The sequence below is a fragment of the Notolepis coatsorum genome (assembly GCF_963971535.1).
Source record: "Notolepis coatsorum genome assembly, chromosome: 9".
In the NCBI taxonomy this organism is placed as follows: Eukaryota; Metazoa; Chordata; class Actinopteri; order Aulopiformes; family Paralepididae; genus Notolepis; species Notolepis coatsorum.
Genome location: NC_140173.1, coordinates 547011 through 565000, shown reverse-complemented (window position 1 = coordinate 565000; position 17990 = coordinate 547011). Strand labels below are relative to the sequence as shown.

General features: G+C 44.2%; 1 protein-coding gene across 2 annotated transcripts in view; it reads left to right on the top strand.

The window, feature by feature from the left end:
• The window catches only part of thbs2a (thrombospondin 2a), a 62296-nt gene that overhangs the window by 15430 nt on the left and 28876 nt on the right, over positions 1 to 17990 (top strand). For both annotated transcript variants that reach the window (XM_084322101.1, XM_084322100.1), the window contains exons 5-12: positions 2396 to 2595; positions 6138 to 6278; positions 6374 to 6467; positions 6972 to 7142; positions 8253 to 8429; positions 16087 to 16260; positions 16608 to 16735; positions 17119 to 17271. In XM_084322101.1, coding sequence (XP_084178227.1) covers positions 2396 to 2595; positions 6138 to 6278; positions 6374 to 6467; positions 6972 to 7142; positions 8253 to 8429; positions 16087 to 16260; positions 16608 to 16735; positions 17119 to 17271 — 1238 coding nt within the window. The remainder of the gene's footprint in view (positions 1 to 2395; positions 2596 to 6137; positions 6279 to 6373; positions 6468 to 6971; positions 7143 to 8252; positions 8430 to 16086; positions 16261 to 16607; positions 16736 to 17118; positions 17272 to 17990) is intronic.

Below are 17990 nucleotides of genomic sequence, written 5' to 3'. Positions count from 1 at the left end.
GTTCAAATCTTCAGTTAATTTATACTTTTGTCCTTGTGTTGTTCAAATCTTAATTGAATAAGTCAAAGAATGTTGAGATTTTTTGTTCATTCCTGTATTGGGTGTAATTTTCAATTAAATAGACAGAAGATAAAGTTGATAGTCAGTGCATGTTGATTTCTTGCAGTCCATTAGAGTTCATTAACTTCAACAGGATTTTCGAGGTTGGGTATCATCAGTGTCGTTTAGGGGGTGGACGCAAGGTCATGACCCCACCAGTATCCAGGCCCGGACTGGCCATCGGGAGCACCGGGAGTTTTCCCGGTGGCCTGGCCTGCACAGATAAAAAAAGAAATTATATAAAAAAAAATAATAATTATATATTTTTTTTATTGTAATTTTTTTTTTTTTTTTTTTTTTGCCAGGTCATTGTTTCTAGTTGTGGCGGCGGCGCGGCGCGATAGTTTTTAGATAACCTAGGTGGGTGGGGAACAACCAGGATTTCACTGTCTGCGACAGAGTTGGAGAACTATCTGACTCTCTCTCCCTCACACGGACACACACACACAATGGAGCCGTGCTGCCGCTTGTGATTGGTGGAGGCGGGACCAGGCGATACAACTGATTGACAGCGGAGGCGGAGAATGGAATGGCAGATGGCACACTCCCACTTTTCTGAAAGGAGTTGTTAAATCTGACATTACAAAAAACAATATGTGGTGGTTATGATTGGGGCTGAAGTTGAATAAACAATTTATGAAAGAGAAAGTCAAAATAATTCCAAGATAATTCAAAGATTACACACCTTTGCCACAGTGGCTACAAACATAATCACTGCAAAGTTATCAAAAAAATAAGAATCTGATCAGACACAAGGGTTAAGTAAGTTGTTGTTCCCTTTCAAATTTCCTCAAAAACATCTATGTGATCAATATTATTTGACAATTGATGCTTTTTGTTGGAAATTTCAGTCAGTGAGCTCATACTTTGAGCTCATTTTATAGTTAAAATGATTGAGACAACGCAATCTTCTGTCTTCGTTGTGCATGCATGCGTGTGCTCACCACACGCGATACATGTGTCACTATTCTGGCAGTGGCTACTGTTATTATAGTATTGTAATGAAAGGTCTGTTATTTAATGTTTGTGTAAAGGGCTATTTTAACTGTTCATGGGTAGTGCATCAGTAAAGTGAATATGGTATTGTGCTCTTGCTCTGTTTGAATAGGTGGAGAGAGTGGTTAACTGTATTATAATAGTAAATAGAAAAATATGTTGTGCTCTTGCTTTTTTCTTTTTGAAGGTGGAGAGAGTACCATTGCTAGTGCCACAACAGTTTTATTTGAGGTTCATAACGGTACATTGTACTAAGCAATTGTTGGCTCATTAGTTTGTGATTCACATGCACTAAAATTCACCAGAATGCAGGAAATTAAGTCTTTGTAACAAAAAATGTCCGGGTGGGGGACCCCCAGACCCCCCGCTTAAAAAGTGGCCTGATTGGGGCTATATTTCACGCTATATCTCCCGGTATGAATTATTTCCCCAGTCTGGCCCTGCCAGTATCCATGAATCCTGAATTGTCCCCACCAATAGCTCAACACTTGTCACTCGCGCCTCCTCGAATTACTTGCGCATGTAACAGGTAGGGCTTTAGCACTCTGCTAAGAAAGGCAGCAACCCGGCCGCTACAGCAAAAAAGCTAGTGCTCCGCCCGCGACAGTTCAAAATCTGCTTCGTAAAAGGTATATCCAAGCAGGGAGCGATTGTATACTACAGAGCACATCAAACTGTAAGTGTCTGTCAACCTAATGTGCTTGAGTAGACTATTTGTGTTGGGGATGGGATTACAGAGAGACAGGACAAGTAACAGCTTTTGTATGTTGAGTATCAGAAAACATTGTCACAAGAGTAGGGGGAAATATATGCCTAGTGCGACTCAAGGTTCTTTGGTAGACTATTGCATTGGTCCATTCATTGAAGATGAACGCAATGCGACATCCTTTACTAGGCTCACCCACCAACAGTTCAGGTGCTGAACTGCTGATCCGAATGTATAGGTAAAAACCATATTATGCGTTTTCATCAATAAATAAATGCCCCAAATCTTTTAAGCTTGCGCGCTGACGCACGCTCGCTCAGATTGGGGGCCCACAAATAGATAAATAGATTCTTTCATGGGGCCCAGAATCTCCAGCTACGCCCCTGCCTCCCCACACTGTTGTGAACCTTTATAGCCAGCTACAAAGCAGACAGGAAACAGCCCCATTATTGACCTCCTTGTGTTTCAAGCATCGTATATCTCTAGAGCACACCATTCCTTCTATCGCCAGTCATCGCCGTCGTCTATCTGCGTTTGCTCGCTCCCTCGCTCACTCGTTCATCCTCGTTTCAACCCGTCTCCTCCCCCTTCCAGATGACGTGAACACAGTCATCGAGAGCACGGAGGTGGTGGACGTGAGTCCCTCCATCACCACCAACTTCATCGGCCAGAAGACGGACGAGCCGGGGGCGGACATGTGCGAGCGCTCCTGCGAGGAGCTCAGCACCATGTTCCAGGAGCTGAAGGGCTTCCGTGTGGTTGTGGGGAACCTCATCGACGGCCTGAAGAAAGTGGTGAGTAGTGAGGATGTGAAGATGCAACACATTTAAAATGTTCGAGGGCTTCACGATTCAATTTGTTTTCCAATTCTTAACCCTTTCACTGCCACACGGCAAATGGTTAACCCTTTCACAACCACACTACAGTTAACCGTCTGTAGTGTGGTAGTGAAAAGTTAACCTTCTGTAGTCTCTAACTACACACCCTCAAGACCCCTACGCTCTGCATCTTCTGGCCGCCTCTGACCCACTCCTATCCGAGCTCCGGGAGGGTCATCAAAGAGAACCTGCCTTTTCTCAGTCCTTGCCCCACAATGGTGGAATGAACTACCCACCCCAGTTAGGACAGGCGAAACCCGTCCAATCTTTCGCCGTCGACTAAAGACACACTTCTTCAACCATTATCTGAAAAAATTATAATAAATCTAACCCTAACTAACCTTACTGTTTGTTTGTTTGTTTGTTTGTTTGTTTATTAACACAGTTAAACAGAAGTAAAAACAATACATAATAAGTTATAACGATTGTGAAGGAGAAGTTAGAAGCCTAGAGGCTTATCAAGAACTTCCCCTGTTTTATAAAATCAAACATACAAAAATACAAAAAATATGCATATTATAAAATACCAGAATACATTCAAAAGATTCGTGTTAATACGAACATACATACACACAGTACATACATGCATATACTGTGTACATAATAATATATAACAACCCACCCACCTGCCTACAAACCTACCCACCCACATAACCAAATGCATACCTACATGTATGACCTGTTATCTATCTACTACTTTTGGATATGAGAATTTTTTTGTAGTTTGCTATAAAAATAAGCAGAGATGGAGATTTCCTCAGCATAGGATCAGCTGCATTCCAAATATTGGACCCTCTATACCTCACTGAGAACTGCCTAAGTGAAGTACCGCAATGTACTTCTTACACACTGTCATGCACTTGTCCTAACAAACTAGCCTACACTGTAGCACTCAACACTTTGATGAACATTATTACTCAGCTGATAGAGTTGTGCCCTTCCTGATGACTTGTCGTACAGAACTTGTAAGTCGCTTTGGATAAAAGCATCAGCTAAATGACTAAATGTAAATGTAAATGTAGTGTTCTAGTGAAAGGTTAACCTTCTGTAGTGTGGTAGTGAAAGTAGGGCTGGGCAATATGGCCAAAAATAATATCACGATAACGATATGATAATGTTATCATATCACTCGATATCGATAATTATCAATATTGTATTATAATAAGTATTAAAAAAATTATAATAATTTAACAACATATGTATGTTTATTTTGCAGCAATTCTTTGTCGTTGCCGCCATATTTACTGTTACAGCCCCTCACACTCCAGTTCTCAGGCTGCAGCTGGTTTGAAAGCGAAAGTAAAGAGGCTTCTCTGCTGGCTGTGGCTCCAGGGGAGTTGAACAGTTCTGGCTCTGCTAGTTTCTTTTCTATCTTTTGGCGCTTTTTTGGTGGACAAACCACCGCACATGTGCACCGTGACTCGCGACTGGAGACTAGCTCTGCTAGCACACATAGTCTACTGTGTACAGACGGTTTCAAACTGTATTTTAAATTAGAAAGCAAACCAAATAAATGGACAAGAGAAAAATAAATCTCAATTTGGTCAGTATTGTCATTTGGACAAGCAAAGCCAAATACTTTAAGTTGCAGGCAAGAAAGACAAGTCTGTCCACTGTCTCTGGTTTTAAAACTTCCCTGTTGCAGGTCACAAAAAAAAATATATTGATATTTTTTTTTATTATCGATCGATATCGATTATTAAAATATATCGCGATAATTATCGTTTTATCGCCCAGCCCTAAGTGAAAGGGTTAAAGAGACTTACATTTTCATGCTATTTCACTGGTTTAGGGCTTCATACATTCATTACTTAATAAGAGAACAACATCTGTACCAAAGGTTATAAGCACGATAATGTATTTGTATATCTCATCTCGAGCCCCCAAAAATCATCTTGCGACCCCCAGGTGGAGAACCACTGGTTTAGTCGACAGACAGGGGAAACGTTAGAGACCTCTAAAGAAAATGCCTAATTAATTACTGTGCAGTGGTAGAGTAGGTGAAACTTTGGAATAGTATTATAGTACTGTTCCACTGTGACTTGGTTACAAAATCCAGTAATAATTTGTAAAATCTTTGTTCATATGTTTTACATACTGTAGCAACATGGAGAAAGACTGGGCATTCTACACATTCCATGAAAGGGCTGAATAAGGTTACTAGGTAACCTACATTGAAAGAAAACAGTATAGTAGCAGCTGAGAAGTTTATAGTTGGCAGTGACGCCTCAGCCTGTTTAAGTCATGCTAGATGTGGAGCCTTGTGTGCCTTGCTGCGCGTGTATGTGTGAGTCAGACTGCTTTTATGACATGTTACATGTGGATATAGGAAGTGTTCCTTTTGGCTGTGATTGGGCCGGCCTAGTGTCTGGCTGTGTTTAAACAGCCCATGTACTTCCTCTGGGAGCCTCCCAGCAATAAGGCAGTCTGGGCATGAACCTTGGGAAACAACGGCTGGGATGAGAAGGGTCCCTGAGGCTCTTCCAGACCGAGTGGTGTCTGAGACTCTAGCACTGCTGCCTGCCTCCTCCGAAACACACTCTCACACACACACACGCACACACTCTCACACACACACTCTCACACACACACACACACACACACACACACACACACACACACACGCACGCACACACACACACACACACACACACACACACACACACACACACTCTCACACACACACTCTCACACACACACACACACACACACACACACACACACACACACGCACGCACACACACACACACACACACACACACACACACACACACACACACACACACACACACACACACACACACACACACACACACACACACACACACACACACACACACACACACACACACACACACACACTTTGGCAGTAGCTCATCCACTGACAGCTCCCTGGTGCTCAGGAGCCTGGCCGCAGCCTGGCCGGGAGGGCCTTCCTCTCCACTCCGGTCGGGGGTTACAACTTGCAAAGCCGAACAGACACTTTTAAAACCGTTTTCCCCAAAGAATCGAAAACACTTACAAAATAGAACCTGGAGATTTTAGTAATGAGCGGGGGCGACAGTGGCTCAGAAGAGCGGTCGTCTGGTAATCGGACGGTTTCCGCTTAGATTCTGGCTCCTCCTGGCAGTATGGCGCGGTGTCCTTGAGCAAAAGACACTTGACCCCTAACTGCTCCCTATGAGCAGGTCGGCACCTTGCATGGTTGTCTCCACCGTCGGTGTGTGAATGTGTGAGTGAATGTGAGGCATAAGTTGCAAAGCACTTTGGATAAAAGCGCTATATAAATGCAGTCCATTTACCATTTAATCCTGCGTGCCTGTGTACACTCTGCTGTGGGAACCTGCACGCTTACAGGTGCGAGTTACCGACATACTTCCCCCCTGACACACCTTCCGTCCTATTCTTGATCAATTTCCTTTTTTTGACCACATGTGTGTCTGCTGCTGTGTCCTCAGACTGAGGAGAACACCGTCATGAAGGAGGCCCTCGGGAAGATAAAGAACTCCAAGGAGAAGAACATGTGCTGGCAAGACGGCCGTCTGTTCGACGACAAGGAGGACTGGGTGGTGGACAGCTGCACCAAATGTACCTGCCAGGTAGGTGCCTATACACGCTATGGGGGAAATGAAGGGTAAGTGTATGGAACTCAGTACGGAGAGTTCGGAGGCTGATGTTGTCACCTATTATCCAGGAGGCCAAGATCGTGTGTCACCAGATTACGTGCCCCGCGGTCGCCTGTGCCAGCCCGTCCTTCATCGACGGGGAGTGCTGCCCTATGTGTTTGCGTAAGTACTTCCTCACATAATGGTTGGAGACGGAATATTATTATGGCCAGTGGAAACACACAGCATATAAATGCATACTTGTAAACATGCATGCACAGTACACACACACACACCTCAGTTTTCGTGCTTGGCTGAAATTCTGCTTTAAAATACATGGCCCAGAACACCGGAAAAACAATACTCTCTATGCATATTAAGTTTTAATAATGTGCCGTCATAGACGGTTTGTCTTTGTCAGCCAACCGCATATTTTATTGTCCAAAATTAACCAAACAATACTAGATGGTTCCACGCTATGAAATGGCTACTGTGAGCTTTTAAGATGATGTCATGTGAAAAATTGCTTTAAATGAAAACAGCCTGCCCCCCCCCCCCCCCCCCAGATTTATTTTAATTTGAACAATCAGGGCAACTGTACAGTGTCCAAGCATAACAACGTGCAATAAACCTTATAGTGGGTTTGTCCTGAGTGTTAGTGTGCGTGTGTGTTGTTTATTTGTCCAGCCAAAGACAGCGAAGACGGCTGGTCGCCCTGGTCGGAGTGGACAGAATGCACGGTCACCTGCGGGACAGGAACGCAGCAGAGAGGCAGGTCATGTGACGCCACTAGTAACATCTGCAGCGGCGCCTCCATCCAGACACGCAAATGCAGCCTGAGCAAATGTGACAGCCGTGGTGAGTACACTTCCTGCCGGGCATCTGCTGTCCGTCTCCCTTCATGCACAGTTCAGGTCAACGGTTGGATGAAGCAAAATTGTGATTGAGTTCCCAAACTGTCTGGGGACTATCTTTACCAGTGATAGCGAATGACTAACACTCTCACCTCTAGCTTATTATCATGTTGCCCTTGAGCAAGGCATTTTACTCTCACAAGTGCTCCAGTGGAATTCTTCAGTGGCCTCGACATGTGTGCAACTGTATGAGTGGTGTAGCAGCAGCCATCACAAAAAAAAGGCATTTGTAACCTGGATAAATAAAGGTTATAAATAATAACATCCAGTAGTCTCCAAACAGGGCTATTAATGTTGCATCATCATTATGATATTATCATCAGGGTATTTGTCACAGCTGCAAAATAATGTTGACGCACTGAAAGACAAAGCAGCTGTTGTACTATTATCTCAGGGTGGAATTGAATGATCCGAAAGTGTAATATTCCAGTACTGGCTCTCTGTAGCCCAAAAGCACACGAATGCTCTCTATTTGACTGTACAACTGTGGAAAATGGATATATCTGAGCGAGACTCCAGATCAAAGGAGGGTTGCGTTGATTGGGTGTGTCCAATCCATGGTAAATCCAAATAAATCCCATCGGCAGGGTGTTCCACTGAAGAATGACTCACAACCTACCACACAAAAATAATTATGAATCGAATTACAATATGTATTCAAGGTGGTGCACTGTCCCTTTCCTCCAGCTTTCAACTTTGTGTTGAAGTTGATCAACCGGTGAATGATGAACGAGGCTGGCCGAACATGTGTTAGTGCTCACTGCTATAGTTTTATCCGGTTCTGGATCTGTGTGATGGTTTGAAATGGTTAAATGCACCAGAGAACGGATCTGCCCACAACGGCTTACTGGAAAGAGTCATGGAACTTATGTGAAGCTGGAACCACACCTCTCCAATATCACACATTCAGAGAATGTGGTAGCGCTTTGTAACATTCACCTAATATATACATATATTTCAGTATTTGCTCAATTGGAAACCTGGAATATAATACACCCCCACATGTGTTTGGGTTGATCTCGTGACTGAGCATGCTTGATGTGTGGTTGTCCAGTTCGCCAGGATGGCGGGTGGAGTCTGTGGTCTCCGTGGTCGTCGTGCTCCGTGACCTGTGGTGAGGGCCAGATCACCAGGATACGCCACTGCAACTCCCCCGTCCCACAGCTGGGCGGGAAGGATTGTGAGGGCAGCGGCAGAGAGACTCAGCGCTGCGATGCCCAGCCATGTCCAAGTGAGTATGGTGTTTTTTAAATTGAGTACAATTTCTAGCTACTTGTTCTAGTGTTTTCATTTTAGGGAACTTTGTACTTTCACTCCACTACATTTCAAGGGAAATATTGTACTTTTTACTCCACTAAATGTATCTGAACCCATCAGTTACTAGTTACTTTGCATATTATATTCTATGCATATTTTGCATAGAAAACATGGCAAACATGTAAGAAGATTATATACTTTCACTGTTGAAGCCTGTAAACTTCAAGAGGACGCATAACTGGACCACATACAACTTTAACATGACCTTTAGAGGTCAATGGATCGACGATTGAATGCTCCCAAGCACTGGAATACACAAACGTCATGTAGAATGTGTACTTTTACTTTAGATACTTAAGTACATTCAATAGCAAATACTTCTCTACTTTTACTTAAGTAGAAGTTTGAATGGAGGACTTGTACTTTTACCAGAGTACTCATTTATCTGGGTATTTGACCTTTTACTTAAGTAAAGGAACTGTGTACTTCTTCCACGGACGCAGGCAAATACTGCGGCATGGTCATGCTGGACCTCCAAAAGGCTTTCGACACTGTCAATCACTCCATTCTGATTGACAAGCTAAAAGCAATTGGTTTTGATAGTTCATCAGTGAGCTGGATGCAATCCTACCTGGAGGGGAGAGAACAGATGGTTAGGGATGGGAATTGATAAGATTTTATCGATACGATTCCATTATAGATTCTGCTTATCGATCCGATTCTTTCTCGATTCCCTTATCGATTCCTGATAAATTTATAATTTAAATAAATAAATTGGAAATGCAGCAGAACTAAGATGGTTAGAATAACAACATGCAACTTGACATTTCTGATTGTCATTTATTGTTGAGCCCCCACCAAAATGGTCGCAATTTCGAGCCCTTACAAATGTAGTGACTGCTCGGTGACACTCGTTCACCTTTTCCTGAGTCAGTCACGTTTTTGCTAGCGTGAAAGGATTTTCCTGAGGTGCGCGATAACCACTAGCTGCAGCCTCAGTCTATTGTGATCATCTAAAATGGATGAAATGGGAGAATATTTATACAGTGAAAGCATTCGTTTTCATTTAGGTTTTCCTAGTCAAGGAATCAAATAGTCTGCTATGGCTGCATGCATAGCGCTAACGTTATTGTTTTAAAATGCGCAACTGTCGGAAAAACATGGCATCGATAAGAGGAATCGATAGTCACGGAGGCATGCGATTCCAGGAATCGGACAATTAGGAACCGGTTCCCAACGGTTCCGGTTCTCGATTCCAATCCCTACAGATGGTGGAGGTAAATGGTACACTATCCCCCCCCCCTCCCAGTGAGCTGTGGTGTTCCACAAGGAAGCATACTAGGACCGTTACTGTTCCTAATTTATGCAAATGACATATCATCAGCTTGTGACTGCAACTTGTTCCTGTTTGCGGACGACTCAGCCCTGCTGGTCTCAGGTTGAAAAAGCCCTCAACTCTGAACTTGGCAGAATCTGCACCTGGCTCGCTGATAACAAACTATCACTACACCTGGGTAAAACAGAGTCCATTCTCTTTGGTTCAAATAACAAACTCAGCAAGGCCAACGGCTTCTCTGTTACAGTGGGTGACAATATTGTCACAAGGAAAGATGAAATTACATACCTGGGCTCCATCCTACAGGCAAATCTTTCCTGTGACAAAATGGCAACCAATGTAATAAAAAAAAAGTCAACCAACGAACACGAGTCTTGCACCGGATCTCCTCTCTGGTAAGCAAGAATACCTTGAAGACTCTAACAGGAGCACTCATTCAAGGGTACTACGACTATGCTTGCACCTCATGGTACCAAAGCACCTCAAAGGCACTAAAAACAAGATTACAAACATCACAAAGCAAACTGGTCAGACTACTGCTTGACCTTACTCCTAAAACCCACCTTACCCATGCCCATTTTGACAACCTAGGATGGCTTAGCAGGGCTCAAAATGAAATGTTTTACTTGGTAGCACTGGTGCTCCCAACTTCAAAAAGTTGGGAGCTCCAGCAAAAATGTAGGAGCACCCACAAAAATGTAAGGAGCACCAACCATATATATTTTCTATTGATAAAAAAATGACAATATAACAGTACTGTAATGCAGTAAAACAGTGAAAGTAGCCTTAAACTATAGTATAGTGTAGACCTAGTAGTGTAGCCTATAGTGTAGACTAGGCATGTGCCGGTATGACATTTTGAGGGTACGATAACCTTCGGCAAAAATATGATGGTTTCACGGTATTCTGTACATAAAAAAATCCCCCATTGAACAAAACTTATTACAGTGCACAATAAGCTTTTCTGTAAGTGTTATTTATGTGTGAAGACTGTCTGTATTACACACAGAGGGAACTGTCTGACCACTTTCAAACTAAGTACAGAATATAAAATATACTTCCAAATAAACTTTCATGATTATGAATATGTAGGCTACATGTCAAAAGGGCATTTTGCTAATGTAATCTACTTGAAAAGATGTATGTTATAGCCTAGTACTATTCTTACTGGATTAAACTTTGGATTCATCTTTTTTGGTGGCTCAACATAATTCACACACGGAACTATGTGTTGGTGATAAGGGTTCCGCATGGACCATATTGTTTGTTACATTACTGTCGGCAAACTAGCTCAGTGTGTCAACAGAGTGTTGCCGTTGAGTTGATGTTAGCTGCTAGCTGGCTACCCGAATCCACAACAGCCAGGCAGCCAACCGTACAAAATACAGTCTCAGCCAATCACATCGATTTGTACAGTTAGTTAGCTCCACTCCATTGTAACCTCGTTTCCAGTTGTATCTCCTCCGTGAGCACAACAGCTAGCTAACGTTAGCCACAGCTGCAAAAACTAACGCCAATGATGTTATGAGCTATCAGTAGCTAGCCAGCTAGATAACGTTAGACAACGCCTTGTGTATTAAACTAAAGTGAATAGTTTACTGGGCCATTGTTTAATGCTTCAGTGATGTTAAAAGAGGAGCTGCACGCTTGCTATCTTCGGTGCAAATGAGACGGGTCTGTGACAAGACAGGTCTGTGAGGGGGAGGGTCAACGAGGGCACTGCGTGCAGCGTGTGTGTTCGTCAACAAGAGGAGGGGGGGGGGGGGGGGGGGGGTTGCACCAGAACAATTATTTGCACTCGCACGAATGCTCCCAATTATATTTTGAGGTCGCACAGATACAATTTCGGTCGCATATGTGACCAATTCGGTCGCAATTTCAAGCCCTGCTTAGAGTAGACGACAGAGTACAGCAACTTGCAATGGGCCTGGTCTACAAGATACACTACACACCCATGTACATGTCGAAATACTTCCCAAAGGTCAGTGAATACCACAATGATGATGGCGCCGCTCCGACCGGCTGCCTCTCTGTTCGCTCCGTCGAGACTGTGTTTACTTTTGTTAATATTTATAGTTTTTAGAGTTTTGTGCGTACCAACTGTTGGTGCATTTAATGTATATGACCGTCAGTCACTCATAGACATTGGATTACGGGAAACTTACCAACTGGATTACTCGCTGGATCAGCTTTCCGAACCACATCAATGGCCTGAAGAAATTCTCCGGAGATTAGGACCAGACCCTTTGTTCCCAGAGCCCAGGAAAAGACGACAAGGAAAGAGGGCTGGGATCCGAAACAGGCTGAGATCCAGACGACACCGCACACCACTGCCCAGTATATTGCTAGCCAATGTACAATCAATAGACAATAAACTGGATGACATCCGAGCAAGGATTCAATATCAAAGAGACGTTAGGGACTGCAATGTCCTTTGCTTCACCGAAACATGGCTCACACCGGAGGTTCCAGATCACGCAATTCAACCAGCGGATCACTTCTTTATCCATCGCAAGGACAGATCAGCAGAGTCCGGTAAACAACGTGGAGGAGGTATTGCCTTCATGTTTAACAAAAATTGGAGTGATCCAACGAACGTGAAGGAATTATCCAACCACTGCTCCCCAGAACTGGAATATATAACCATCAAGTGTCGTCCTTTCTTCCTCCCGAGGGAGTTAACGGCGATCGTCCTGATCGGAGTGTATATTCCACCGCAAGCCAGCAACAAGGTTGCGCTCTCCAGACTACACGACGAGGTAAATAGAATACAAGTGGCTAACGTTAACGCCGCCATTTTAGTACTGGGAGATTTCAATAGCGCCAATCTGAGAAAGGTATTGCCTGACTTCTATCAGCATGTGACTTGCAACACCAGAGGCGGTAACATCCTAGATCACTGTTACACGCAATTTAAAGGTGGCTACAAGGCTCATTCTGATAGTGGCTTTGGTAAATCAGATCACGCGTCAATTTTTCTTTCACCAAAGTACAAACAGAGAATTAAAAGTACTCCCGTAGTCTCGCGAGAGGTGCAGAAATGGGATCTGACGTCAGAAGAGACGATCCGGTCAGTGTTTCACCACACAGACTGGATTGTGTTCCGCGACACAGATAACATTAATGCCTACACGGAGACAGTGCTGGACTATGTTTGTACTAGGGTGAAAGAAACAATCCCCACTACCAAAATGAAAGTTTACCCAAATCAAAAACCCTGGGTAGACAAATCCGTCCGTGAAGCTCTGAGAGAGCGCACCAAAGCATACAATGACGGCCTAGTGGCAGGCAACATGAATGACCACAAGGTGGCGCGACACAACGTAAGGAGGACAGTGTCAGAGGCCAAACGGCGCTACAGGGATAAAATTGAACTCCAGTTTGAACAAGCTGACTCTAGAGCTATGTGGCAGGGGCTCAAAACGATGACAGACTACAAAGGCGCCTCCCTCAAACTGAACAGTGACATCTCCTTAGCAAACGACCTCAATACCTTCTATGCGAGGTTTGATGCTGGTAATAACAACACCAGCTCACAAGCCTCGGCAATGGGGGGGGGGGGGGGTCGGCTGCTGATGGAGGCGCAGTGTTCAGGGTAACAGAGCATGAGGTGAGGCGGACCTTTAAAAAAGTGAATATCAGGAAGGCAGCAGGTCCGGACGGCATCCCCGGCCGCGTCCTAAAAGTCTGTGCCGACCAACTGGCCCCAGTATTCACTGACATATTTAACCTGTCCTTAGAACAGGCTGTCATCCCCACCTGCCTGAAGAAGTCCACTATTATCCCTGTACCCAAAAAATCCAAGCCTGCTTGCCTCAACGACTACCGCCCTGTAGCTCTCACCTCCATAGCCATGAAGTGCTTTGAGAAGCTAGTAAAGGGCTACATCTGCTCCTCCCTCCCCATCAACATGGACCCCCTGCAATTTGCATACCGCCCCAACAGGTCCACGGAGGACGCCATATCCCATGTGCTGCACACAGCAGCATCACACCTGGACAAGAGGCAGGGGAACTATGTGAGAATGCTATTCATCGACTACAGCTCGGCATTCAATACCATAGTCCCCTCCATACTCATAGCCAAGCTCAGGGACCTGGGCTTGGGCTATGACCTCTGCCAGTGGGTCTTGGACTTCCTGACTGGCAGACCCCAGGTGGTGAGAGCAGGCAACTGCACCTCCTCATCCATCACCCTCAACATAGGGGCCCCCCAGGGCTGTGTTCTGAGTCCCCTCCTCTACTCCCTGTACACACACGACTGTGTGGCTCAGCGGAGTAGCAATACAATCGTCAAATTTGCTGACGACACAGTGGTGGTGGGCCTGATCTCTGCCAACGACGAGAGGGCCTACCTGGAAGAGGTCAAGGTCCTGGCGGGATGGTGCCAGGAAAACAGCCTCTCCCTGAACGTCAGCAAAACAAAGGAGATGATTGTGGACTTCAGGAGGTCGGGGGTCAAGGACTACAGCCCCCTCAGCATCGACGGGGCACCGGTTGAGAGAGTCAACAGCTTCAAGTACCTCGGAGCCTACATATCCGAGGACTTGACATGGACCACACACATTAACAGTGTGGTGAAGAAGGCACGACAACGCCTCTACTTCCTCAGGCGCCTAAGGAAGTTCCAAGTCAGCCAGAAGATCCTTAAGAACTTCTACTCATGTACAATAGAGAGCATCTTGACCGGCAACATCACCTCCTGGTTTGGGAATAGCACTGCAAAAGACCGAAGCAGACTACAAAGAGTGACACGTGCAGCCGAACGCACAATTGGAGGGGGGCTCCCCACCCTCCAGAACATTTACTACAAGCGTTGCAAGGGCAAGGCTAAGAGAATCATTAAAGACACCAGTCACCCGAACAACTGCCTCTTTGAACTGCTGCGGTCAGGCAAGCGATACCGGAGTCTCAAGGCGAGCACAGAAAGACTCAGAAGTAGCTTCTATCCCCAGGCCATCAGGCTGCTAAACGAACAATGAATGAACACTACACAACAACAACCACCAAACGCACATAGCACACACATCCACACGCACACACTCACTTTAAACAAACACACTGTAGCACCCACTCCACACACTTTATAGCACACACCCACTTTAAACAAACACACTGTAGCACCCACTCCCCACACTTTATATTTATGGATGAAGGATTGCACTACAACTCGTACACCTTACTGTAAATTGTACCTAAAATTGTACCTCATCCCATTTCTGCTTTGCACTAGATAGTACTGTACATTAGTACACTGCATAGTATTGTGTATTGTATATTATATGGTAACTCAGAACATTGTACATATGTCTATACCGAACACTGTGACCTCATTTTCTTCTTCTAAATTCATGCTATATTATGTTATTATGTTATTTGATACTATCTTGTCTAGCACAGTCTCTGGAGCGTAACAGTAAGAAGCATTTTGTATGAAAGTATTCTGTACTTCTGTATGACAACTATTAAAGAACTTGAACTTGAACTTGATCACTGAGGGAGTTCCATAAATCATGTTCAACCCAGATTTGGCTCAAACAACGGACTAAACACGTTTCGCAATTATGCCACAACAATGTGGAACGCCCTACCCACAGCCGTAAAATAATGTGAATCCCTACCCACCTTCAAAACCGCTCTAAAAGAGCACCTACGGGAGGCCGCAATTCGAAACTGGCCCCTGTAAATGTCCAACCCCCCCCCCAATGTACAATTTCCTCCCCCTCAAATGTATATTCTCTTTTAGAAACTCTGTCTGTAAATAAACAGTACTGTATATTTTTATATCTTGTATGTCATAAATGTCTGGATGTAACAGTACTGTATGTCGTGTAGTCATAAATGTTATGATGAATTGAAAATGGGGGATCCTGATGTAAACAAGACGAAAGTCTTCATCTGGTCTGCATCCCCTTAACAATTGTGTGTATTGAGCCATACTGTATTGTACCCATTCTGCAATCTGTTAATAAAATGTTCAATCAATCAATCCACCACTGGAGTACGGTGGCCTGGAGGTATGCAAAACAGCTACAGGGTAAAGCAAAGGTTAGAGGAGTGGCTTGTGATTAGGAGGTTGCCTGTTCAGACTCCGGACTGGCTGGATAAGTAATACTCTCCTCAATACCTCAACAGCTACTGTTTCAAGTGTCATTGAACAAGGCACCTGACAGACTGCATACTGTGGTTTAGATGTAAACCGTTGGAATACTTCTGTAGAATAGAAGGCTCGATGTTAGTAATTTTGTAACCGATCCTTCAAATCCACTGACTTTTCCCTCTGCACGCTTGTGTAGTTGATGGCGCCTGGGGTCCTTGGTCTCCATGGGCGACCTGCTCGGCCACCTGCGGAGGGGGCATGAAGGGTCGGACACGCGTGTGCAACAGCCCCATCCCCCAGTACAGTGGCAAGAAGTGTCTTGGGGAGGCTAACAACAGTGATATCTGCAACAAAAACGACTGTCCCATTGGTGAGCCTCATCACCCTCTTCTGTATCCCTCCACCCACCCCCATAAACCCCACCCCCTTTGGATTGTTCTTTTTCTGACATTCTTGTGATAAGTGCTGTGTAAACGTCGTGTCACAGTCCCAACATCTTTTAACTGAAATGTTTTGGCTGAAAAGCGTGCCTAAAAGTCTAGATTGTTAGGAAAAGATTATGCATATAGTATCAAGTCTGTGGGAATTTATCCTTGAGGCAACAAGCTAAGATAACAAGTCCAGTCGTCTCAGAGTCAAACTGTACATATTTCCTGGCAATGCATTAGCGCTATTTCCTGTTGGTTTAGTCGTGACTGTTGACAAAATTCCTTGCAGATGGCTGCCTGTCTAACCCATGCTTCGCTGGTGTGGACTGTGCCAGCTCTCCTGATGGCTCTTGGGAGTGTGGGCCCTGCCCTGCTGGTTTCCGTGGAAACGGTTCCCACTGTGAAGACATCAATGAGGTAAATGGCCCACGAATCAAAGGGTCAATGAATTTCACAAGCATGGACAAATCCATTTGGGTATTGCTCATATTATAGTATTTGATGGTACCGTGTAAATGGTACAGCATGGTTTGACCTTTGCCATGATTAGGCAAAGACCTTTGCCTGAGGTCACCCACACTGGATACGTATGCATTTCTATTTAGGCACTTTGGGGGGAAAATACCCATCAAATGGAACATATTGTTACTATTATTACTATTATTATTATTATTATTATTATTATTATTATTATTATTATTATTATTATTATTATTATTATTATTATTATTATTATTATTATTATTATTATTATTATTATTATTATACATCCATGCTAATGCTTCTGTTTCCCCCTTTAGTGTGACATGGTGTCCGATGTTTGCTTCAAAGTGAGTGGAGTGCAACGCTGCGTCAACACCAACCCAGGATTCCACTGTCTGCCTTGTCCTCCGCGATACAAGGGAACCCAACCATTTGGCATGGGGGTGGAGTCAGCCAAGAAGAGTAAACAGGCAAGCCATTCTTGCTCTCTTTCAGGGCAGAGAACACAGTCTTTTAGGGAGCTCTCCTTGAGGTGTTTGCCCACCGAACCAGATAATTTCTGTTGCTTTTATAGGGCACTTAAAGCAGGAATTATTATACAGTAATTAAAGGCCTGTATCTTATAAATGGCCTTTTCCAGTGTTTAGCATTGTTTTATAGCAATGGGGGATTAGTATCAATGGGTCTGTGTCTCTAATTACCATTTTGGCGGATTGCTGATTGATTGATTGAATTGATTGAAAAGTTTATTAACAGATTGCAGAATGGGTACAGTACAGTACAGCTCAATACATACAATTGTTAAGGGGATGCAGACCAGAGTCCCCCATTTTCAATTAATCATAACATATATGACATACATGACATACAGATAGACAGTACTGCTACATATATACATTTATGACATATCAGATTTGCAAATACAGTACTGTTTGTGATACAAAAGTGTCCAGAAAAAGAGTGTATATACATTTGACGTAGAAACTGTACATTGGAGGAGGTTGGGTGGGGTTGGGTGGGTGGGTGGGTGGGTGGGGGCTGTACATTGGAGGTGGGGGGGGGGGGGGGTTGGATAGGGGACACACACACAGTGTACTCTGTACATTGGAATACTGACAAAGCCATACTTGGTCATTTACTGTACAACTAGGTTAGGACATTTGTAGGGGCCAGTTTCGAATTGCGGCCT